Raw genomic sequence first — 24,806 nt, forward strand, 5'->3', positions numbered from 1 at the left:
TTGATTCCTGGCTTCGGTCAGTCTGTGTGGAGTCTGCATGTTCTCCCCGTGTCTGCACGGGTTTCTCCTGGGTGCTTTGGTTTCCTCCCACAATTCAAAAGACATGCTGGTTAGGATGCATTGGCCATGCTAAACTCTCCCTCAGTATACCCGAACAGGCGCAGGAATGTGGCAACTAGGGGATTTTCACAGTAACTTCATTGCAGTGTTAATGTAAGCCTCCTTGTGACTAATAAATAAACTTTATTTATCCAGCCTTTCCTTCTATCGGTTGCTCACATCACAAGAGTTGTTTGCAACAATCCTGTCTCTGGTTGATGCACCACAAGCATGCACACGTGCACATGCACACACATGCACATGCACACATACACACTGCACACACGCATGTACACACAGACCACATACACACACATACACATGTGCACACACATCTACGTACATACACACACATTCACCCGTTTGCTGCCGGGTATTTCTGGAAAGGGAATCACACTGTGTGCCAATTCGATTGAGGCATCCCTTGCCCAGTGGGCACTGCTGGGACTGGCGTGTTTCCTACCAACTTATTCAATCCCTTTTTGTATCGATGTTTCACATTTCCTTTTAGAGATTATGGAGGGAATTTTACCGTCCTGCCTGCTACAAGAATCCTAGTGGGCGAGGGGCAGACATACAAAGGCCCGTTGGCCTTGGAGGGAGTGCAGAGGAGGTTTACTAGGCTGATACCGGAGTTGAGGGGGTTGAGCTATGAGGAGAGGCTGAATAAACTAGGCTTGTACTCGTTAGAGTTTAGAAGAATGAGGGGAGATCTCATTGAGACGTATAAGATGATGAATGGGATGGATAGGATAGAGGTGGAAAGACTCTTCCCGCTCAAAAAAGACAGTAGGACTAGGGGGCACAGCCTCAAGATAAAGGGGGGGCGGTTCAGAACGGAGTTGAGGAGGAACTTCTTCACTCAAAGGGTGGTGAATCTCTGGAATTCTCTGCCCGTTGAAGTGGTGGAGGCTGCCTCGCTAAATATTTTTAAGAAGCGGGTTGATGGGTTTTTGATAAGAGAAGGGATTAAGGGTTATGGGGAGAGGGCGGGAAAGTGGAACTGAGCCACGACAGATCAGCCATGATCTTATTGAATGGCGGGGCAGGCTCGAAGGGCCAGATGGCCTACTTCTGCTCCTATTTCTTATGTTCTTATGTTCTTATGACCTAGGGTGGAATTTTGGGGCGAGTGCAGCTGGAAAGTCCCGCCCTGTGTTTACTGTGGTGCCGGACCCCTTTAAACGGCTTTCAAATTATCCCTGAATTGGCTGAGTCAGCTTAGTTGGTTAACCGAAGAGATTTCATCAGTTTCTTACACGCTCTCTCCTCTCCCCTCCTTCTCTCTCTCTCTCCCCCTCTTTCTCTCTCTCTCCTCCCCTCCTTCCATGTCTCTCTCTATCTCTCCGTCTTCCTTCCCTCCCTCTTTCTCTTTCTCCTCTCTTTTTCTCTCTCTCTCCTCTCCTCCCTCTCTCTCTCTCTCCTCTCCCCTCCCTCTGTCTCTGTCTCTGTCTCTGTCTCTCTCTCCCTTCCCTCCCTGTCTCTATTTCTGTCTTTTTTTCTCTCTTCTTTCCTCCCTTTTCTTCTCTCTCTCTCTCCCCTCTCTCTTTCCCTTTCTCTTCTCCTCCCTCTCTCTTGCCTTTTGTCTCACTAACATATCCTAGGGGATACCGACATTTTAAAGTGCCTTTTCTTTACTGATGTCCTATCAGTTGCTGTTTGATGTATTGGGTTACCTGTAATGCGGCAGAGCTTGTGAATGTTGCCAGGTGCATCAGCTCCATTTCTGTTCAGTTTCTAATGAAGAAAGGTGCCCGTTACAAATATAAAGAATGGGAGAGGGTGTGGCAGTTCACCACAAGGCCACACTCTCAAAACCAGGGCAGCGTATACAGAATATACACACGAGAATTAGGCCATTCAATCCAATCTGTCTGTGCCCCACACACGAGTCTCCTCCCCCTCTAACTGCTATAATCTCAGCATATCTCTCCATTTCTTTCTCTATCATGTCTTTATCATTCTAATTTCCCATAAAGGCATCTCCTCAAAAACTCCTGGCTCTCCACTCTCACCACTCTCTGGTAAAGGCGTTTCTTCTGAGGTGACGAGTGGCACAGTGTTTAGCACTGCTGCCTCACAGCGCCAGGGACCCGGGTTAGATTCCAGGCCTTGGGTCACTGTCTGTGTAGAGTTTACACGTTTTCCCTGTGTCTGCGTGGATTTCCTCCAGGTGCTCCGGTTTCCTCCCACACTCCAAAGATGTGCGGGTTAGGTGGATTGGCCATGCTAAATTGCCCCTTACTATCAAGGGGACTAGCTCGGTTAAATGTATGGGGATAGGGCCTGGGTGGGATTGTGGTTGGTGCAGACTCGATGGGCTGCACTGTAGGATTCTCTGATTCTGAGTTCCCAATTAGTGACTATCGTATGTTTCCAAATGCTCATTTGGAACTGCCCCCACAAGTGGAAGCATCTCTACAACTACCAAATCTAACCCCTTCTTCATTTTCAGGCCCTCAATCAGGGAACCTCTGGGCCTTTCCTTTTCTTGAGCCAAGAGCCACAGTTTGTTTAGTTTTCCCTAATGGTTATAAGGGCACTGTTGCCTCGCAGCAGCAGGGACTCAGGTTCGATTCCTGGCTTGGGTCACTGTCTGTTTGCACTGTGAGTTTGCCATTCTACCTGTGTCTGCGTGAGTTTCCTCCAGTTTCCTTCCACAGTACAAAAGGTGTGCTAGTTAGGGTGCATTGGCTGTGCTAAATATTTCCTCAGTGTATCCGAACTGGCGCTGGAGTGTGGCAATTAGGGGATTTTCACAAGAACCCCATTGCATTGTTAATGTGAGCCTACTTCTGGCACTAATAAATAAAGTTTCAAACCTCTTGGTTCTGATAACACACTCTACAAATCTTTTCTGCATTTTTTCCAATACCTCTATCTTCTTTTAGTAGCACAGAGATCTGCGTAGTACATCAAGTGCTGTCTAACAAAGATTATATAAAAATGTTTAACTTAACTTCAAGTTTAAACTGAATTCTCAGCTTTACATTCCTCTGGCGATGTGCTTTGTTTGCATTGTTTTTATTGCTCTCTTAAAACATTATTACTGCCCTCAACTGATTCGTGTGTCTGCTGTCAAATATTGGAAATGTTCACAAGCTTTTTGTGCTCCTGAGATGACTTACTTTAATTTTAAATATGAGTACTTTACACCCTCACTTGTGTGTGACACAGTTTCAATGAGTAATGATGTTGTAAGGTTGCCTTTGTTGCTCCCTATGCTTGCAATGAGTGACAGTGATCCTTTGCAAACACCCTTTGACCCCCACTACAACCCAGACGACACGGTGGCACAGTGGTTAGCATCGCTGCCTCACAGTGCCAGGGACCTGAGTTCAATTCCTGGCTTGGGTCACTGTCTGTGCGGTGTCTGGATGTTCTCCCCGTGTATGCGTGGGCTTTCTCCGGTTTCCTCCCACAGTCTGAAAAATGTGCTGGTTAGGTGGATTGACCCAAACAGGCACCAGAGTGTGGCAACTAGGGGAATTTCACAGTAATTCCATTGCAGTGTTAATGTATGCCTTACTTGTGACTAATAAACTAACTTAACAGTTCATCCTGTAATTTTTTTTTTCTCCCACAGGCCGTCATTGCCAAAGCGTCATCAACATGTGTGAGTCTCAGCCCTGCCAGAATGGGGGCCACTGCAAAATCACAGTTAATACACCACTTGGATATACCTGCAAGTGTCAATCGGTGAGTGCCAGTTAAAAAAAAGAACTTGTTTTGGAAAGCAGTGAGACAACACCAGTCCCTGCCTTTCCCCACTCTTTTTCTCTGTTGCTTACTTTTAATGGTGGCCATTTTTCCAACGCACTTTGCCTGAAATGGTCCAAATTGTGAGCGTTCTGTCTAGCTGCCCAATGGGCCATGATGTGGAGATGCCAGCATCGGACTGAGGTGGGCACAGTAAGAAGTCTCACAATACCAGGTTAAAATCCAACAGGTTTATTTGGAATCACGAGCTTTCAGAGCGCTGCTCCTTCATCAGGTGAGTGGAGAGGCAGGTTTGACAAACATGGCAAATATAGACAGAGACACATTTGCAAAATAATGTTTTGAATGCGAGTCTTTACAGGTAATCAAGTCTTTACAGGTACAGACAATGCGAGTGGAGAGAGGTTTAAATATGGGTTAAAGAGGAGTGAATTGTCTCAGGCCAGGACAGTTAGTGAGATTTTGCAAGCCCAAATGGTGGGGTTACATTTAGTGTGACATAAGATCCCAGTTGAGGCTGTCCTCATGCGTGTGAAATTTGGCTATCAGTTTGTGCTTGGTGATTCTGCATTGTTGTGTGTCTTGAAGGCTGCCTTGGAGAACGCTTACCCAAAGATCAGAGGCTGAATGCCCTCGACTGCTGATATATTCCCTGACAGGAAGGGAACACTCCTGTCTGGTGATTGTCATGCAGTGTCCATTCATCCCTTGTTCATGCAAACGCTACAACAACAAAATCTTACTAACTGTCTTGGCTTGAGACAATTCGCACCTCTTTAGCTTGTGATTATCTCTCTCTCCACATGCACTGTCTACCTGTAAAGATTTGCATTCCAACCATTATCTTGCAATTATGTCTCTATCTATATATGCTGTATTTGTGAAAACTACCTCTCCACTCACTGATGAAGCAGCAGTGCTCCAAAAGCTCGTGATTCCAAACAAACCTGTTGGACTTTAACCAGGTGTTGTGAGACTACTTACTGAGTTCAATAGGAGTAGGTTTAAAATTGGCCTCCGTGCCTCTGCGTGGGAAGGGGAGGTGGGGGGGGGTTCTTTCGGGGAGAAGGGGGAGGTGGGGATAATTGGGCTCCTGCTCCTTCCTGGTTGCTACCTACAGCTCTGGTTGCTGGACCAAGACAAGGTTGGGAATGCCTCTTGTGTCCCAGTAGTGGGTGTCACCATTTGTCTGGATTCATCCAAGCAGAGTTGCCACTTGAACAAGGTGGTGAAGGATAGCTAGTTCTGTGAACCCAGTCAAGCATTGGAGATTACAATGAGATAAACGGCTACCTGCACTCTTTGGTCTCATGTAACCCTTATCAAGGCTAGCATTTATTGTCGTAGTTGACCCAATTTGATACAACAGACTAGCTTCCTAGGCAACCTCAGAAGGCAGTTGAGAGTCAGCTGCACTGGCCTAAGACTGGAGTTACTTCTAGGCCAGGGTGAATCGGAATAGGTCCTGAAGGACACTAATGAATTCGTTGGGTTTTTAAAGACCACCATATGGTCTGTTTTGCTTATAATCAGCTTCTTTCTTCTGGATTTTTGTTTCGATTGAAGGTAAGGATGCAGAATGCCAGGGTGAGATTTCAATTCAATAACTAACTTGTATTTATGTAGCACCTTTAATTTAGTCAAGTGTCCCAAAATGTTTCATAGAATCCGTATAATGCAGAAGGAGCCCATCTGGCCCACTGAGTCTGCACCAACCACAATTCCACCCAGGCCCTATCCCCATAACCCCATGCATTTACCCTAGCTAGTCCCCCTCACTAAGAGGCAATTTAGTGTGGCCAATCCACCTAACCCACACGTCTTTGAACTGTGGGAGGAAACCAGAGCATCTGGCGGAAACCCATGCAGACACATGGAGAACATGCAGACTCTTCACAGTGACCTGAGCCAGGAATCGAACCCAAGTCTCTGGGGCTGTGAGGCAGCACTGCTAACCACTGCGCCACCATGCTGCCCCATTAGGAGTATTATCAAACAATGGTACTAAGCTGTGTAAGGGGATATTAGGGCTGATGACCAAAGACTCAGTCAAAGAGGTGGGTTTGATAGAGTGCCTTAAAGGAGGAGAAAGAGGTGGAAGGGAGGGAATTGCCAAGTTTGGGGCCCAGGCAGCTGAGGGCAGGACCACAATGACCGAGCGACGAAAATTGAGGTGAGCAAGAATGCAGAAGTGGAGGAGTGCAGAGTTCCTGGAGGGTTGTGGGGCTGGAAAAGATTACAGAGTTGAGAGGCAAGGCAGAGAATTTGAAGAGAAGGACAGGAAGTCAGTGTAGGTCAGTGAGACAGGGGTGATGGGTGAATAGGACATAGTGTTACTTAGATTTGATTTGATTTGATTTATTATTGTCACATGTATTAACATACATGAAAAGTATTGTTTCTTGCGCGCTATACAGACAAAACATACTGTTCATAGAGAAGGAAAGGAGAGGGTGCAGAATATCGTGTTACAGTCATAGCTAGGGTGTAGAGAAAGATCAACTTAATGCAAGGTAGGTCCATTCAAACATCTGACAGCAGCAGGGAAGAAGCTGCTTTTGAGTTGGTTGGTACGTGACCTCGGACTTTGTATCTTTTTCCCGACAGGAGAAGGTGAAAGAGAGAATGTACGGGATGTGTGGGGTCTTTGTTTATGCTGGCTGCTTTCCTGAGACACCGGGAAGTGTAGACAGACTCCAGTAACACAATCTTTCTCTTGTATGGAATGTTGCATTGAATAACTGTAAAGTGAATTTGCTTGTGAGAGGTTTAACACAGGGTTGTGTTCTCTTACAGAGATACACTGGGCCGAATTGCGAACGCAGCATGCTGACGTGTCGCGAGCTGAGCTGCCAGAATGGCCAGCTGTGCATCGATTCTCCTCTGGGAGCCCGCTGTACCTGCCCGCCGGGTTTCGCCGGCCTGGCATGCCGCCTCCCGGTCTACCCCAACAACAACACCACCACCACCCCCGTCGCCTGCAACAGCCGGCCCTGCCGCAACGGTGGCGTCTGCAAGGCCAGCCGGCAGCCCCCCTTCTACCAGTGTCTGTGCCCGAAGGAGTTTGGCGGCAGGCACTGTGAGGCGCCTGTCAAGAAGGTAGCCTGCTCCATCCAGGAGTGTCATCGGCGAGCGGACGACGGCTACTGTGACCAGGAATGCAACACACATGCATGCCAGTGGGACGGAGGTGACTGCTCACTGTCAGTCGACAACCCCTGGAGGGACTGCACTGTCCAGGAGTGCTGGAGATTCTTCAACAACAACATCTGTGATGAGTTCTGCAACAGCCGCGAGTGTCTCTATGACAACTTTGACTGCCAGACCCAAGAAAGAACCTGCAAGTAAGTCAAGGTGGAGGAGATCTGTACAGCCACTTGTGGTTCTTCAGCCGGTTAGCATAGGGGTTAAGGCAGGTGGATTGGCCATGGTAAATTGCCCCTTAGTGTCCAAAGATGTGGAAGTTGGAGGGATGCATTGTGGAGGGAGGTGCTTGGGTAAGAGTTGGTGCAGGCTTGATGGGCCAAATAGCCTTCTTCTGCACTGTACATAGAAACATTGAAGATAAGAGCAGGAGGAGACCATTCGGCCCTTCAAGCCTGCTCCCCCATGCATTACGATCATGGCTAATCATTCAACTCAATAGCCTAATCCTACTTTTTCCCCATAACCTTTGATCCCGTTCGCCCCAAGTGCTATATCTGGCGACCTCTTGAATACCTGTCTTGAGGGGGGACAGCAAACTAGGGGGAGAGTGGGGTTGGCAGTCTCGAAGAGAGAGAGGGGCAGAGTAGAGGGATGACAGCAGACTGCGGGGGGTGGGGAACAGCAGATTAGAGGGAGAGAGGGGGGTTCGGCAGTGTTTATCCACTGAAGGAATTCGTCAAATGCAGATAATAAAAATATAACAAAACTTACTCCAACTTATTAATCAAGGACAGGGTTTAATAAAGAAACTTCTTTACTCCAAATCTGGGGCCTCGCCCTGAGCCTTAACAGGTTCCCCAACATTTCCCAACAGGTTCTTAGTTGTAGTGAGTCAGCTGGTCAGCTGACCATCACATCATTCTGTTATTGGTTCCATGGTTTACTGGGTCAGCTGACTCTTACAGCTTGTTACCATTGGTTACATTACATTCAATACAATGTTATCACCAGTTACATTCTAACAGGCAGACTTGAAGAGGGTGGGGAAGGCGGACTAGAGTTGAGGGGGGGAAGGCGGACAGACTTGAGGGAGAGCAGCAGACTAGAGGGAGGAGAAATGGCAGAATGGAGGAGGGGTGGTTGGCAGAAGAGAGTGGGGGGGAAAGGCAGACTAGAGGGAGGACGAAAAGACAGACTCAGAGGGGGGTGGTGGTGGGGGGAGTGTCGGCAGAATCTCCCATTCTATTGCTGAAATTCTATGCCCCACTTGCCACGGAATTGGGGTGGGCGAGGCGCATACAACAGAAATGTCCTTTGTCCTCTGGTAGGAATTTCCAGTCTCACCTGGGTGAGGACATACAATCCCACCTAGTGTCTTGCTCTCCTTCTCACTCTGGCTTGTTACACTTGATGTGGAGATGCCAGCATTGGAATGGGGTAAACATGGTAAGAAGTCTGACAACACCAGGTTTAAGTCCAACCGATTTATTTGAGAGTCAAATAAATCAAATAAATCGGTTGGACTTAAACCTGGTGTTGTCAGACTTCTGTTGTTACACTTGTCCAGAGTGTGGCTGTGTTCCATATCGTGGGCAGGAATCTGTCTCTCTGCAACTACTCTTGTGGTTAACTGTTGCCCTGTTGCATTCTTGAGCACACAGTATTTATATATTGTGGCGAAGTCCCAGCACAGTTCTTCAAGTCTTCTCCCCTGGTTGGGGTAACCCCTGTTTCCTTCTTTACCCAGTTCCTAAGCTGGATATTTTTGTCACCCTCCTGAGGTATTTATCTCTTTTTTGTTGGCCCTATGGGCAGGCACGGTAGCACAGTGGTAAGCACTGCTGCTTCACAGCTCCAGAGTTCTGGGTTCGATTCCCGGCTCAGGTCACTGTCTGTGTGGAGTTTGCACATTCTCCTCGTGTCTGTGTGGGTTTCTTCCGGGTACTCCAGTTTCCTCCCACAATCCAAAGATGTGCGGGTTAGGTTGATTGGCCGTGCTAAGAAATTGCCCCTTAGTGACGAGGGATGCATAGCTTAGAGGGATTAGTAGCTATAATATGTAGGGATATGGGGGTAGGGCCTGGGTGGGATTGTGTTCGGTGCAGACTCGATGAGCCAAAGGGCCTCTTTCTGCACTGTAGGATTCTATGGTTCTACTTCAGGGGTCTGTTACCTTAGTAACATGAACCAAAGATTTGCACTTCTGATACTCTTACACCAATGATAATGCAAAACAAGGCAGGTACATAGAATCACAGAGTCCCTGCAGTACAGAAGGAGGCTATTCAACCTATCAAGACTGCATCGACTCTTACCCAGGCCCCTAGCATGGCCAAGCCACCTAACCCGCACATGTTTGGACTGGGAGGAAACTCATGCAGACACGGCGAGAGTGTGCAGACTCCACACAGACAGTGACCCAAGGCCAGAATTGGGTCCCTGGTGCTGCGAGGCAGTAATGCTAACCATCTTGCTATTGTACCACCCAGTCCAAAGATGCGCAAGTTAGGTTGATTGGCCATGCTAAACTGTCTGTCAGTGTCAGGGGGATTACCAAGATAAATATATGGGTTATGGGGATAGGGCCTGGGTGGTTTGTTTCAGTGCAGACATGATGGGCTGAATGGCCTCCTTCTGCACTATAGGGAATCTATGATCCTATTTCAATAACATATCTTTTTTTGCACAATAACTTAGTAATCCAACTCAAGACAGCTTTTCTGCTGCCATCAGACTTTCGGATGGACCTACCCCACACTATGTTGATCCTTCTCTACACCCTAATTATGACTGTAACACTACATTCTGCACTCTCTCCTTTCCTTCTCCCCGATGTATTCTATGCACGATATGCTTTGCCTGCATAACGCGCAAAATAGTTTTTAGTATATCCCAATATGTGTGACAATAATAAATCAAATCAAAATTATAAGGTGAATAAAGTTCAAACAGACGATAAGTATGATCCACCGAGTTTGGGATCTACATAAGAACATAAGAAATAGGAGCAGGAGTAGGCCATCCAGCCCTTCGAGCCTGCCCCGCCATTCAATAAGATCATGGCTGATCTGTCGCTGCTCAGTTCCACTTTCCCGCCCTCTCCCCATAACCCTTAATCCCCTCTCCTATCAAAAACCCATCAACCCGCGTCTTTAAAATATTTAGCGAGGCAGCCTCCACCACTTCAACGGGCAGAGAATTCCAGAGATTCACCACCCTTTGAGTGAAGAAGTTCCTCCTCAACTCTGTTCTAAACCGCCCCCCTTTTATCTTGAGGCTGTGCCCCCTAGTCCTACTGTCTTTTTTGAGCGGGAAGAGTCTTTCCACCTCTATCCTATCCATCCCATTCATCATCTTATACGTCTTAATGAGATCTCCCCTCATTCTTCTAAACTCTAACGAGTACAAGCCCAGTTTATTCAGCCTCTCCTCATAGCTCAACCCCCTCAACTCCGGTATCACCCCCTCAACTCCGGTATCTGCACACAAGTTCTTAATGAATTGCATGTCGCAAACTCCTAGCCTAGTTTCTCTTGTTTTTTCCCTTTCCCCTGAGCGGAATGACATGCTCGCACACATGCATGTGTACACATGCAAACACACATACTATTACAGTGTATATGTTCTAGTTCATTATATTACAGGGCATTGCCCCAGCATAGAATCATAGAATCCTTACAGCACAGAAGAAGGCCATTTGGCCCATCAAATCCACACCAACCACAATCCCATCCCAGCCTATTCCCGTAACCCCTCATATTTACCTTGCTAACACTAGGGTCAATTTGTCATGGCCAATCCACCTAACCCGCAGATCTTTGGACTGTGGGCGAAAACCGGAGCATCTGGAGGAAACCCACGCAGGCACTGGGAGAATATGCAGACTCCACAACTAATCTACCTTCTCTCCCCCTCTCCAAATAGTCTGCCTCTTCCCCCCAAGCCAGGAATCAAACCTGGCTCCCTGGCACTGTGAGGCAACAGTGCTAACCACTGTGCCATCCTGCCTCCCAATGCAATGTCAGAGGAAGCAATGGCCTGGAATTGCTCAGTAATCTCTGTGTTATTTTCACTCCAGCCCGCTATATGAGAAGTACTGCGCTGACCACTACGCCGATAAGCACTGTGACCAAGGCTGCAATAATGAGGAGTGTGCCTGGGACGGTCTGGACTGTGCCCCTGACGTACCCGAACATCTGGCTGAAGGGACCCTCATTGTCATCGTCTTGCTCCCACCTGACGAGCTAATGAAAATCAGCACCAACTTCCTGCAGAAACTGGGCTCCATCCTACACGCCACCCTACGCTTCAAGCTGGACAGCAATGGGCAGTACATGATCTACCCCTACTATGGCAGCAGCAACCGACTAAAGAAACGCTCGCTGGCCATGGGTAGGGTGCCACGGGAACTTGAAAAAGTAATTATAGGGTAAGACGTTTCAGCATCACGTTAACCATACTTGGATTCCCCGACGCACCCTCACCCACCAATCCTGTTCAAAGACCCCCTCAGCAAAGCTTTCTGACAGAGGTGGGTTGACACAGAACTCACAGGACACAGAGAAACCAGGGGAAAGCAGGGGTTGGTCCAAATGGGGGTGGAGAGAGGAGGTCAGACTAAGGGGGCAAATGGAGTCTGACTAGAGGGGAGTTGAGGGACAGGACAGGGCATATTCAAAGGGGAGGCACAATATAGAAGAGGCACATTCGAAGGAGTGGGGGGGTGGCAGACGACTGGAAGATTAGACGGGAGGTCAGCAGGTTAGCGGGAGAGAAGGGGGTCAGAAAACGACAGGAAGAGAGGAGGGGTCAGCAGATTAGAGGGAAAGAGGGGGGTGAACAGATGAGTGAGGAGAGGTGGGGGGAAGAAGCAGACTATTTGGAGAGGGGGAGAGAAGGTAGACTAGTTGTGGAGGGCGGTCAGCAGGCTAGAGGGAGTGAGTGGGGCCGGCAGAGTGGGGGTGTGTGGCAAAGGGGGGCAGGCTAGAGGTCGCTGGCAGAGTGTTGGGGGGGGGGGGTGACAGACTAGAGGGGAAGCGGGGCAGACTAGAAGAAGTGGGGGATCAATAGACTAAAGTGGGGGAAAATAGCAGATTGGAGTGGAGGGTGGGCCGACATTCTATGGGGAGAGAGAGAGAGAGAGAGAGGTCGGCAGACTGAAGAACGAGCAGAGTAAACTTCAGCTGAAGAAGAAATTATCAATCTGTCAGAGAAAGAAGGTATGAGGATACAGAGTTTGCGTTTCTTGTGTAACTGTTTTTTCTGAGAGGTATTTGTGTGCGATATAGTCTGAGGATATGCTCTATACCAACAGGTCAAAGGTGAATCTGGAGATTGATAACCGACTGTGCCTCCAAGGAGTGGGAGAATGCTTCCCCACAGCAGAGAGTGCAGCTGCTTACATTGGGGCTCTGTCTGCAGTCGGTAACTTGCACTTCCCCTATCCAATCAAGGATGTCGATAGTAAGTGCCTCCAATAAGTTGAAACTACAAGTACAAATGTAACTATTCTTTCTCACTTACTTTCAGTTGGAAGTCAAGGCAAGAGTTCTGTCTATGTATTATAATTTAACCGTGGCATTACAAATGGCCACTATCAATCACCGGTGCCCTTACAGTAATGCTTTGTGGCATCCTCATATTTGAGCTAAGTGCCCATCTTGATACTGGCTTCCCCGTCTCTCGTCGCGATGATATTCTTCTTTACCCCTATACACTCCAACTTTTTTTATGTTCTCCCCACCTCCCCTGCCCCCCAACTTCAGGTGAGCACCTGTCGCCGCCACCAACCCCCATGAACCTCCTGCCGCTAATGATCGTCGCGGCGGTGATCCTCACCGTCATTCTGATCCTCGGGGTGCTGGTGGCGAGGCGCAAACGGGAGCAAAGCTTGCTGTGGTTCCCAGAGGGCTTCACGCTTAAGAAGGATAGCAGCAACAAGAACAGACGTGAGCCTGTGGGCCAGGATGCACTGGGAATGAAGTAAGGAACATAAGCTGTAATTCATGGTGCTAGTCAAAATTACAAACACTTTATTGCAATTGATCGTGGTATTCTCATTTTATTCTTATCCCATGTCAAACTAGACGCCAACAGTTTTTCTATTTTGGCATAAATGTAAGAACAGGATAAGAACATAAGAACTAGGAGCAGGAGTAGGCGATCTGGCTCCTCAAGAAGTTCATAGCTGATCTTTTCGTGGACTCAGCTCCACTTACCTGCCTGCTCACCATAACCCTTAATTCCTTTACTGTTCAAAAATTTATCTTCGCCTTAAGAACATTCAATGAGGTAGCCTCACCTGCTTCACTGGGCAGGGAATTCCACAGATTCACAAACCTTCGTGTCAAGAAGTTCCTCCTCAACTTATTCCTAAATCTGCTCCACCTTATTTTGAAGCCATGTCCCCCTAGTTCTAGTTTCACCTGCCAGTGGAAACAACTTCCCTGCTTCTATCTTACCTACTCCCTTCATAATCTTATATGTTTCTATAAGACTCCCTCTCAATCTGCTGAATTCCAATGCATATAGCCCCAGTCTACTCAGTCTCTCCTCATAAGCCAACCCTCTTAACTCCGGAATCAACCTAATGAATCTGCTCTGTACCCCCTCTAGTGCCAGTATATCCTTTCTCAAGTAAGGAGACCAAAACTATACACAGTACTCCAGGTATGGCCTCACCAGCACCTTATACAGCAGCAACATATCTTTGATGCTTCTCTCTAGGGTAATTCCAGAGGTAAATGAGGGATCTTTTACCGAAACAATCTTAATCCCTAACACAAGTTTAAGTATAACTCTAACAAAGGAAGCAACATAATCATTAACAATATTCAAAAATGAAAGGAAACCACTTTAATTTCTAATTAATCACTGTTTCAGTTCCAAATAAGCAACATTATCTTACAGACTTAAAATTCCACTTTAAATACAGTTAGCAACCACAATATACTTGCTAGAATTTGATTTGATTTATTCTTGTCACATTGTAGTAGTAAAACAGTGAAAAGTATTGTTTCTTGAGCACTAAGCATACCATACATAGAAAAAGAAAGGAGAGGGTGCAGAATGTAGTGATATAGTCACAGCTAGGGTGTAGAGAAAGATCAACTTAATAAGGCGTGTATACAATCTTGAAGTCGTGAGAGTTTTTAATTCATTTGTGGCACATGGACATCGCTGGCTGGCCAGCATTTATTGCCCATCCCTAGTTGCCTGAGAGCAGTTGAGAGCCAACCACATTGCTGTGGCTCTAGAGTCACATGTAGGCCAGATCGGATAAGGACAGCAGATTTCCTTCCCTGAAGGACATTAGTGAACCAGATGGGTTTTCCGACAATCGACAATGGTTTCATGGTCATCAGTAGATTCTAAGTCCAGATATTATTTTCTTGAATTCAAATTGCGCCATCTGCTGTGGCAGGATTCAAACCCAGAACATTAGCTGAGTTTCTGGATTAATAGTCAAGTGATTATACCACTAGACCATTGCCTTCCCAATATTCCTGCTCACTGGCATGCCCACTCCCTACCCCCGAAGTGACCAACACCCAGCTAATGGGGTTGCCAAAGGTCCCCTTCCCTTCAGGATCTCCCCCTAGTGTTGCCACCAGGGACCCCCTTCCGGAGCCTCCATTGTCCTGTCTTCAGCATCTTTCTTGGCACTGCCTACCCAGCAGCCTGACACTACCCCCAGCTAGCTGGCAGTGCCAATCTTTCAGAGCAGCTTGCTGACCTCTGTCTTGAAGCAAACTCCAGCCAGAACTGAAAGTGGTTTTTGTCTGCTACGGACCTAGCTCCTCCCATTAACCACATTATCACATGCTCTGGGGCTGTTGAGTTCTTGGGTGGTTAGGGGTTATGGCTGGTTGTGCCCTCTGGCAGCAGGTTGTCACTGCCAGGCAGCTGGGAGTAGTGCCAGGTTGCTTGATTGGCAGTGCCAAGGGGGGTGCTGAAGAGGGAATATTGTGGGCTCCTAAAGAGGATCCTTGGGGGATCATGGAGGGGGAGGGGGGGAGCTCCTGAAGGGAGGGGAACCAATAGCAGCCCAAAGTGAACTGGATGTCGCTCTCTTGAGGGGAAGGAATGTTGGTGCCAGTTTATTGGGGGGGGTGGGGTGGGGTGAAGGCTGCTTCCAGGGAGTGGCAGAGGGTTTTAGCTAGTGAGTGAAGGGGGTTGGGAGCCTGAGTTTCGGGTTGACCTTGCCAGCATCTTTACTCCCAACTGATTCCCACTCCAAAAGAAAATTCCAAGTGTGGGAGAATTCAGTGGGAATCTCTCCAGGCTCCAAATACATTTCCATGTCTGTCTGAATTGTGAACTGAACCACGCTGACTCTCCCATCGGGAATCTCACTGGTGTTCCTGCTGGGGACAACATTTCGAAATTTTTGGGGAGAAGTCCACCCGAGGTTACAACCAGATCAACCATGACCTTATTAAATGACGGAATAGGCTCGAGGAGCCGAGTGGGCCTCCTAATTCATATGTAGCATTTGAATGATGCACCCATCTCTGGTTTGTAAACAAGTGTTTTCCTCTGGAGCATTCCAGTATACCTCAGTGCTATTAACCCAGAAATTCAACTAATGCACTGGGGACCCAGGTTCCAACCCCGCCACAGCAGATGGTGGAATTTGAATTCAATAAAAAAAAATCTGGAATTAAGAATTTACTGATGACCATGGAGCCATTGTCGGAAAGACCCATCTGGTTCACTAATGTCCCTTTAGGGAAGGAAATCTGCCGTCCTTACCTGGTCTGGCCTACATGTGGCTCCAGAGCCACAGCAATGTGGTTGACTCTCAACTGCCCTTGGGCAACTAGGGATGGGCAATAAATGCTGACCCAGCCAGCGATGCCCCTGTCACAGAATCCCCACAGTCAGGAGGACTAGTCTAGGCCTAGAAGTGGCCTGGCAAACCACAAGGATAACTAAGGATGGGCAATAAATGCTGACCCAGCCAGTGACACCCATGTCCCACAAATGAATAAAAAAAAACACTGGCAGCTTTCCTGTTTCTTGGCTGTCAACCCATGTGCGTGGATTTAGAGGCTTCATTTGGGCAATGGTTTCCACTGAGCAGAAGTAGAGAAGCAGGAAGAGACCATTCGGCCCTTGAAGCCTACTCCACCATTCATTATGATCATGGCTGACCATCAAATGCAGTAGGTTTCTTTTTTCTGTCTCCATGGAGCTTGAGGTTGGAAGATCTGCTTTCCTCGGGTAGTTTCCTAGTTGACCTCCTCCTCTTTCTCACCAGGCACATCTCCAAATCCATGGTGGAGGAGGGTCTAATCAGTGAGCGGGACCTCCAAACTGAGCAGTGGTTGGACACAGAGTGCCCCGAGGCGAAACGGCTCAAGGTGAGGGGTGTCTCTGTTCCCTTACACTTTGCGAATTGAGAATCACAGCAACTTTACAGCCAACCGTAGTGTGATATCCCTCAATGGATTGAAGATAGCTGTCAGTGCTACTTGCAGTGTTAGTCCAGATATGAGCCTTCTCTACATTGCCATTAACCTGCACTCTGAACTCTCTTTGACATACCCTCTCAGGTGGAGGAGCCAACCATTCTGTCGGATAATGAAGATGCAGTAGATTGTCGCCAATGGACTCAACATCACCTCGCTGCAGCAGACATTCGCATGCCGCCCTCCATGGCCCTGACTCCGCCTCAGGGAGAGTTTGATTCTGATTGCATGGACGTGAACGTGCGAGGTCCAGGTACTCGTCCGGTCAGATAGGCTTCTTCCGTTAGCGAGCACCATGTTGTGTTGTTGTAGTGATAACTCAAACAGACCCAAAGTTTCTAATTTACATCCCAAGCCAGCCACTGGTTACATGGTAACACCGGCCAACACCATGGCTTTCTGCATGCCTCTTTGGCTAGAAATGGAATCTGATACAGAAGGAATGATCTGCAACTCAGAACGGCTCCACATTTGATACGGAATCATAGAATAGAATCATAGAATACCTACAGCGCAGAAGGCGGCCATTTGGCCCATCTGCACCGTTCACAATCCCACTATCTCTGTAACCTTATATATTTACCCTGCTGATCCCCTGACCCTAAGGGGCAATTTAGCATGGCCAATCCACTTAACCCATATATTTTTGGACTGTGGGAAGAAACTGGAGCACCCGGAAGAAACTTACACAGATACCGGGGGAGGGGGGGGTGCAGTGGAACGTGCAAACTCTCTATATGCACACTATCGTGCACACAGTGACCTAAGGTGGGAATCGAACCCGGGTCCCTGGCTCTGAGGCAGCAGCGCTAACCATGTGCCAACGTGCCGATTGAGAGTAATCCACGTGACTATTTTTCCTGTTCTCTCTGCCCAGGGGGGCACTGAGGCTAATTGTGATACCACAAGACAGGGTGAGATCAACTAACTCTGTATGGCCCCCCCAGGGATGGAACCTAGTCTGCGTAACTTAATATCACCAAGGTCCTTGTTTGCTCGGAGTGATTAGAATGTGGGACTTGCATGGAGTGGTCAAGGCAAACAGCATAGCTAGTTATGTCTGTGAGGGAGAAAGGAATATAAGGATAGCTTCAGGTTTGAAAAAAAGGGCAGCATGGACAAGTTGGGCTGAAGGCCTATTTCCATACTGTAAACATCTATGACTCTATTTAGATATGGGGTGAGATTTTATGGCCTCGCTCTTCCTGAAACCACAAAATCCCACCTGAAGTCGACAGACCTTCCCATTCTCCGCTCCTCGTCCGCTCTGATTCCTGTAGTGGGTGGGACAGTAAAATTTTGGCTGCAGATTGGGAGGAGACTCATGGAGCACAAACATTAGTATGGAGCAGTTGGCCTGCTTCTGTGCTGTGTAATGATCATAGAATCCATACGGTGCAGAAGGAGGCCATTCAGCCCATTGAGTCTGCACCAAACGCAATCCCACCCAGCCCCTATTCTCATAACTCTACTAACCTCCTGGCACTAAGGGGCAATTTAGCCTGGCCAATCAACCTAACCCACACATGTTAAGAGTGTGGGAGGAAACTGGAGTACCCGGAGGAAACCCACGCAGACACGGGGAGAATGTGCAAACTCCACACAGACAGTGACCCAAACTGGGAATCAAACCCAGGTCCCTGGTGCTGGGAGTCAGCAGTTTTAACCACTGTGCCACCATGCCATAATGCTATGGAGTCTGGAGTTTCCTGAGTGAATGTCACAGAAGTATGCTTCACATTGAACTGCAAATCTTTTCAAGAATAAAGCATGAAGATGGGAAAGGTCTTAACGTGAAAATCAATCCTTGTGTTTGTTTTAGACGGTTTCACCCCACTGATGCTGGCTTCTTATTGTGGCGGAGGACTGGACACCGGCTTGACTGAGGAAGAGGAGCAGGAGGACTCATCTGCCAACATCATCTCCGACCTCATCTACCAAGGGGCCAACCTCTGCGCACAAACGGACCGAACTGGTGAGACTGCCCTTCACCTGGCTGCCCGCTACGCCCGGGCAGACGCTGCCAAGAGACTCCTCGACGCAGGTGCAGATGCCAATGCCCAAGACAACACCGGACGCACTCCTCTCCATGCTGCAGTCGCTGCTGATGCCCAAGGAGTCTTCCAGGTAAAGTTATGGAAGGGTACTTAGCAGCTCAGTCAGTGTTTATGTGGCAGTGACGGTCTGCACTGTGTTTGGAGAAAGGAAAATGTTGAGTTTATATCTTGTGTTTTACACCCACTGACCATCCAAAAGTGACTTACAACCAATGACAGCCATCCTGAAGTAATGTAAGAAAAACAACAGCCAGTTAGCACACAACAAACCTCCACTAACTACAATCTGATAATTACCACATTATCTACTTCCTTGATGGCAGTTGAGGCATAAATATTGTCCAGGATGCTAAGGAGAAGTTATCTGCTCGTCTTCATAGTGCTATAAAGGGGAGGTTGATCCGGTCTTTGGGAACTAATACCTAACCACACAAAGAGGAATACCTAGCCTCATAATCTGTTAAAGTACATGTGAGAAGTGGTAATATCGGCACTTCAGCAACTTTCAGTGGCTAAATCAAAATAACTACCTGAGACTTTCTCTGTAAAATCAACAGGAAGCACTTTATTCATCTAACGAACAGTGAACAGTTAACTAAACTATTAAGCAACCAAATAAAATACTATTCTAATGGAGTGCTGTTTAGACAATACAGTTCCCACTTATTATCCAAAATAAATCAAAATTTTTTAGTCGCTCTCAAAGTACAACCAAGTTTTACCTTCCGGAATCTTATATCTTCTTTCTTCTGTGTGGATTCTCTGTCTTCTTTTAGTACCTTTCCTCTTCAGATGAGGCTTTGAACTATTAGCTGTGGCAGAGGCAGTTGCTGGCTGTCTCTCTGGATCTGATACCTGATGACACACCAAACATAGAATAAGATGGGTTCTCAGGTTTCCAAAACATCAAATTCAAATCTGACAGGTGCTGTTATTCAAATGCCTAGTTTAAATTGATTGGGCAAAATTCAAAAACAGCCTGCTGTCTTGGTGACGCTGGTCGCTAGATAGAAATGTTTCACTCTAGGCTGTCTGTGTACTTGCAGAAACAAAACATCCTATTTTTCAACAGAAAATTTTAGAAACACCAACTTCGCAATAATAGTAATGTCCAGGGATCTGTTACTGATGGAGCAGGTAGTGGCTAGGTTTAAAAGATGACAACACCAACAGTGCAGCACTGCTTCAGTATGGTGCTGCAATGGTGTACCTGCCTTGTACTTGGGTCCTGGAATGGGTCTATCAGTTAAACCACAGCTGAATGCACAGTGCAGCGCAACACCAGAGGCCAAACAGCAGGAATGTGGATGCTCGTCCAAATAAAGATTAAAAAAAGTTGTTTATTTATTAGTGTCACAAGTAGGCTTACATTAACACTGCAATGAAGTTACTGTAAAATTCCCTTAGTCGCCACACTCAGCGCCTGTTTGAGTACACTGAGGGAGAATTTAGCACCAGTGTACCTAACCAGCGCGTCTTTCGGACTGTGGGAGGAAACTGGAGCAACCGGAGGAAACCCACGCAGACACGGGGAGAATGTGCAAACTCCACGCAGACTATGACCCAAGCCGGGAATCGAACCCGGTGCTGTGAGGCAGCAGTGCTAACCACTGTGCTGTTGTGCCGTCCCAAACGAATAATGGTAGACAGCAAAGAAAATTTTTCAAGCTGTGCTTGAAGGGGAGGCGATGGCCTAGTGGTATTATCTCTAGACTATTAATTCAGAAACTCAGCTAATGTTCTGGGGACCCAGGTTCGAATCCCGCCACAGCAGATGATGGAATTTGAATTCAATAAAATTATGTGGAATTATGAATCTACTGATGACCATGAAACCATTGTCAGCAAAACCCATCTGGTTCACTAATGTCCTTTAAGGAAGGAAATCTGCCATCCTTACCCGGTCTGGCCTACACATGACTCCAGAGCCACAGCAATGTGGTTGATTTGCAACTGTCCTCGGGCAACTAGGGATGGGCAATAAATGCTTGCCAGCCAGCGACACCCGTGTCCCATGAATGAATAAAAAAATGGCTGATTAGAGTTCCTCGTAACACTTATGTGTTAATCACGGGAAATAGAGTAGGCCAATCAGACTCTGTGCCGCAATCTCAGAATCAACAGATTAATCTAATCTTCAATGATATCCCCATCTGTAATTTGTTCCCTGATAATTCAATATTCTATATCATACATCCTAGCCTCATTGGTCTGGCTTGTTTGGGACCAACTCATTTCAGAATTTTCCAAATTATTGAATGATGTTAGTTAAAATCCTTAAAAACAAGTGTTAATCGGAGGAGCGTAAAGCTGATAAGAACCGTTTTACTGATCCAAAAACTGATCTTCAAAAGCACTGCACTAAAATAATGTTATCAGTTTCTTGGGCATGCAAACTGATGTTTCTGAACTTAAATTTCCATCTGGAGAGATTACTGTGTGTTATCTGAACTGGATTCCAACCTGTAACTCATTCCTCTGATTTGATTTGATTTATTATTTTCACATTTATTAGTATACAGTGGAAAGTATTGTTTGCGTGCTACACAAACAAAACATACTGTTCATAGAGAAGGAAAGGAGGGTGCAGAAGGTAGTTTTACAGTCATAGAGTGTAGATAAAGATCAACTTAATGCAAATAGGTCCGCTTTTATTCTATATGTTCAGTAACGCAAACCCTCGATTAAATTGCAGACTCCTTGGCCAGAATTTTACCGGTACACCCGGAGACAGCCGAGGCACAGAGAACAGCATTCTCCATTGGCCTTGGGCGAAATTATACGAACCTCGGGCGGACGTGCCGATAAAATCCTGCCCCTTGTCTCACCAGAGATCATGATGATGCAATGAAGCCAGCTTGTGAAAAGCATGTCATTGCATCACGAGGACCAGAGGTGCTTTTTGTGAAGGTTGCTGCTGAGCACATCGATCAGAAAGTTTGGGTTTCAGCAGTTGCAGCAAAGGTGAACTCTTGTGTTGTTCACTCTCCATCAGATACTCATCAGAAATCGAGCCACAGACCTGGATGCGCGAATGGTCGATGGCTCCACTGCCTTGATTCTTGCAGCCCGCCTCGCCGTCGAGGGAATGGTCGAGGAACTGATAGCCTGCCATGCTGATGTCAACGCTGTGGATGAGATTGGTATGTTTGAGATGGTTGGGGTTGTAGACATCCCCACAAACTATAATCCACGGCCCTAGGATCAAACGTCTGTCAACATCAATAGCAATTGGAGTTAAAAGAACCACGAGCTGTTTTGCAGGAGTGATTATTTATTTATTTATTTTATTTATTTATTATTGTCACAACTCAGCTTACACTAACACTGCAATGAAGTTACTGTGAAAATCCCCTAGTCGCCACACTTGGCACCTGTTCGGGTACACTGTGGGAGAATTTAGCATGGCCAATTCCCCTAACCAGCACGTCTTTCGGACTGTGGGAGGAAACCGGAGCACCCAGAGAAAACCCACACAGACACGGGGAGAATCATAGAATCCCTATAGTGCGGAAGGAGTCCAGTCGGTCCATCGAGTCTGCACCGCCAACAATGCCACACAGGCCCTATTCCCACAACTCCTGCCAACCCCTGACACCAAACTCCACACAGTCATCCGAGGCCAGAATCGAACCCGGGTCCGTGACGCTGTGAGTCAGCAGTATGAACCACTGTGCTGCCATGCCGTGCATGCGCGCGTGCACACACACACACAGCCGCACCCCCACCCCCAAGTATCCTGTTCTCGTTTCTGGTGTGTACATGTATTTTCTCACAAATCTGATTCCTTTTACAAGCAAAGGACTAACCTTGGCTAATATTCTTGCTTGCTGCACCATTGTATGTAACCCTGCTGTTTAATCTGCCCATTTAGGTAAATCAGCCTTGCACTGGGCTGCAGCAGTGAATAATGTTGATGCCACTCTGGTCTTGCTGAAGAATGGAGCCAACAAGGATATGCAGGACAGTAAGGTAAGGAATCAGGCGTGTCACTTCTCATGTACACTAGGGACACTCTGTCAATTCTTCAATTCCTGCTCTGTGGAAGTTAAAATGTTCAGATTGAAGTTTCGTAGTTTGGAAGTTAAACTGTGCGGAAGCTAAAATGTTCAAAATAAAGTGTACAGTGGTGGAAAATGTTTGTCAGCTTATAGATCTTCAAAAGGAGTCAGTGTCTGCTATTTCAACATGAACAGGCTAATCTTCAACCACAAGAGAAAATGCTGGAAAATCTCAGCAGGTCTGGCAGCATCTGTAAGGCGAGAAAAGAGCTGATGTTTCGAATCCAGATGACCCTTTGTCAAAGCGGTGAAGTCAGTTTTCCATGGAATGAGAAAGGGCGAAATGCCAGGATTTAATTGGCGAATAGAAACATAGAACAGGACAGGCCCTTCAGACCTCAACATTGTGCTGAGCTATGTCCAAACCCAAGATCAAGCTATCCCACGCCCTATAATTCTGGTATGCTCCATGTGCCTATCCAATAACCACTTGAAAGTTCCTAAAGTGTCCGTCTCCACTATCGTAGCTGGCAGTGCACTCCACACCCCAACCGCTCTGTGAGTGAAGTATCTACTTCAGACATCTTTTCTATACCTCCCACCATGAACCTTATAGTTATGCCCCCTAGTAACAGCTACAGCCACCTGAGGAAATAGTCTCTGCACGTCCACTCTATCTATCCCCCTCATCATCTTATAAAACTTTATTAAGTTGCCTCCCTCCTCTGCTCTAAAGAGAAAAGCCCCAGCTCCCTCAACCTTTCCTAATAAGACCTACCCTCCAAACCAGGCAGCATCCTGGTAAATCTCCTCTGCACTCTCTCCAATGCTTCCACATTCTTCTTATAATGATATGACCAGAACTGAACACAGTATTCTAAATGTGGTCTCACCAACGTCCGGTATAGTTGCAGCATTATCCCATGGCTCTTAAACTCAAACCACCTGTTAATAAACACTAACACACTACAAGCCTTCTTCATGCCTCAATCCACTTGAGTGACAACCTTCAGAGATCTGTGGATATGAACCCCAAGATCTCTCTGTTCCTCCACGTTCCTCAGAACCCTGCCGTTGACCCTGTAATCCACATTCAAGTTTGTCCTACCAAAATGAATCACCTCGCACTTATCAGGGTTAAACTCCATCTGCCACTTTTCGGCCCACATCTGCATCCTATCAATGTCTCTTTGCAGCCTGCAAGAACCCTCCACCTCATCCACTACTCCACCAAGCTTGGTGTCATCAGCAAATTTATTAACCCACCCTTCAGCCCCCTCTTGCAAGTCATTGATAAAAATCACAAATAGCAGAGGACCCAACACTGACCCCTGTGGTACACCGCTGCTAACTGGCCTCCAGTCTGAAAATTTTCCTTCCACCACCACCCTCTGTCTTCTATGAGACAGCCAGTTACTTATCTAGTCGGCCAAATTTCCTTCTATCCCACACCTCCTTATCTTCTTCATGAGCCTACTATGGGATACCTCATCAAATGCCTTACTAAAATCATGTATACGACATCAACTGCTCTACCTTCGTCTACACACTAAGTTACCCCCTCAAACAATTCAATAAAATTTGTAGGGCAGGACTTACCCCTCACAAAAACGTGCTGACTATCCCAGATTAAAATGCATCTTTCCAAATGGTCATAAATTCTATCTTTCAGGACCCTTTCCATTAACGTACCGATCACCAAAGTAAGACTAACTGGCCTATAATTACCAGGGTCATTCTATTTCCTTTCTTGAAGACAGGAACAACATTCTCCACTCTCCAGTTCTCTGGCACAATCTGTGTGGACAGTGAGGACCCAAAGATCAAAGCTAAAGGCTCCACAATCTCATCCCTTGCCTTCCAGAGAATCCTAGGATGTTTCCCATCTGGCACAGGGACTTAATGACCCTCAGGTTTTTCAAAATTGCTAATACATCTCCCCTTAGAACATCGACCTCCTCCATCCTATCAGCTTGTATCACACACTCATCTTCAAAAACATGGCCACTCTCCTTAGTGAACTCTGAAGAAAAGTATTCATTCAACGCCTCACCTATCTCTTCTGACTCCATGCACAAGTTCCCACTACTATCCTAGACTGCCCTTAACCTCACCCTGGTCATTCTTTTATTTCTCCCATAAGAGTAAAAAGCCTTGGGATTTTCTTTTATCCTACCTGCCAAGGACTTCTCATGCCCCCTCCTAGCTCTCCTAAGCCCTTTCTTTAACTCATTCCTTGCAACCTTGTAACCCTCAAGCGATCCACCTGAACCTTGTTTCTTCATCCTTACATACGCTTCCTTTTTCTT

The 24,806-nt window shown here is 46.9% G+C and overlaps 1 protein-coding gene across 1 annotated transcript in view; it reads left to right on the forward strand.

The window, feature by feature from the left end:
• Positions 1-24,806, forward strand: part of notch3 (notch receptor 3) — a 209,319-nt gene that overhangs the window by 176,262 nt on the left and 8,251 nt on the right. Inside the window, exons 24-33 of the mRNA XM_080216675.1 lie at positions 3,686-3,798; positions 6,616-7,163; positions 11,045-11,395; positions 12,281-12,429; positions 12,732-12,948; positions 16,229-16,331; positions 16,524-16,692; positions 18,262-18,566; positions 21,492-21,639; positions 22,371-22,468. Of these exons, the coding sequence (XP_080072801.1) occupies positions 3,686-3,798; positions 6,616-7,163; positions 11,045-11,395; positions 12,281-12,429; positions 12,732-12,948; positions 16,229-16,331; positions 16,524-16,692; positions 18,262-18,566; positions 21,492-21,639; positions 22,371-22,468 (2,201 nt within the window). The remainder of the gene's footprint in view (positions 1-3,685; positions 3,799-6,615; positions 7,164-11,044; positions 11,396-12,280; positions 12,430-12,731; positions 12,949-16,228; positions 16,332-16,523; positions 16,693-18,261; positions 18,567-21,491; positions 21,640-22,370; positions 22,469-24,806) is intronic.

The sequence above is a fragment of the Carcharhinus amblyrhynchos genome, chromosome 33 (assembly GCF_965287045.1).
Source record: "Carcharhinus amblyrhynchos chromosome 33, sCarAmb.v2.hapA, whole genome shotgun sequence".
Lineage (NCBI taxonomy): Eukaryota > Metazoa > Chordata > Chondrichthyes > Carcharhiniformes > Carcharhinidae > Carcharhinus > Carcharhinus amblyrhynchos.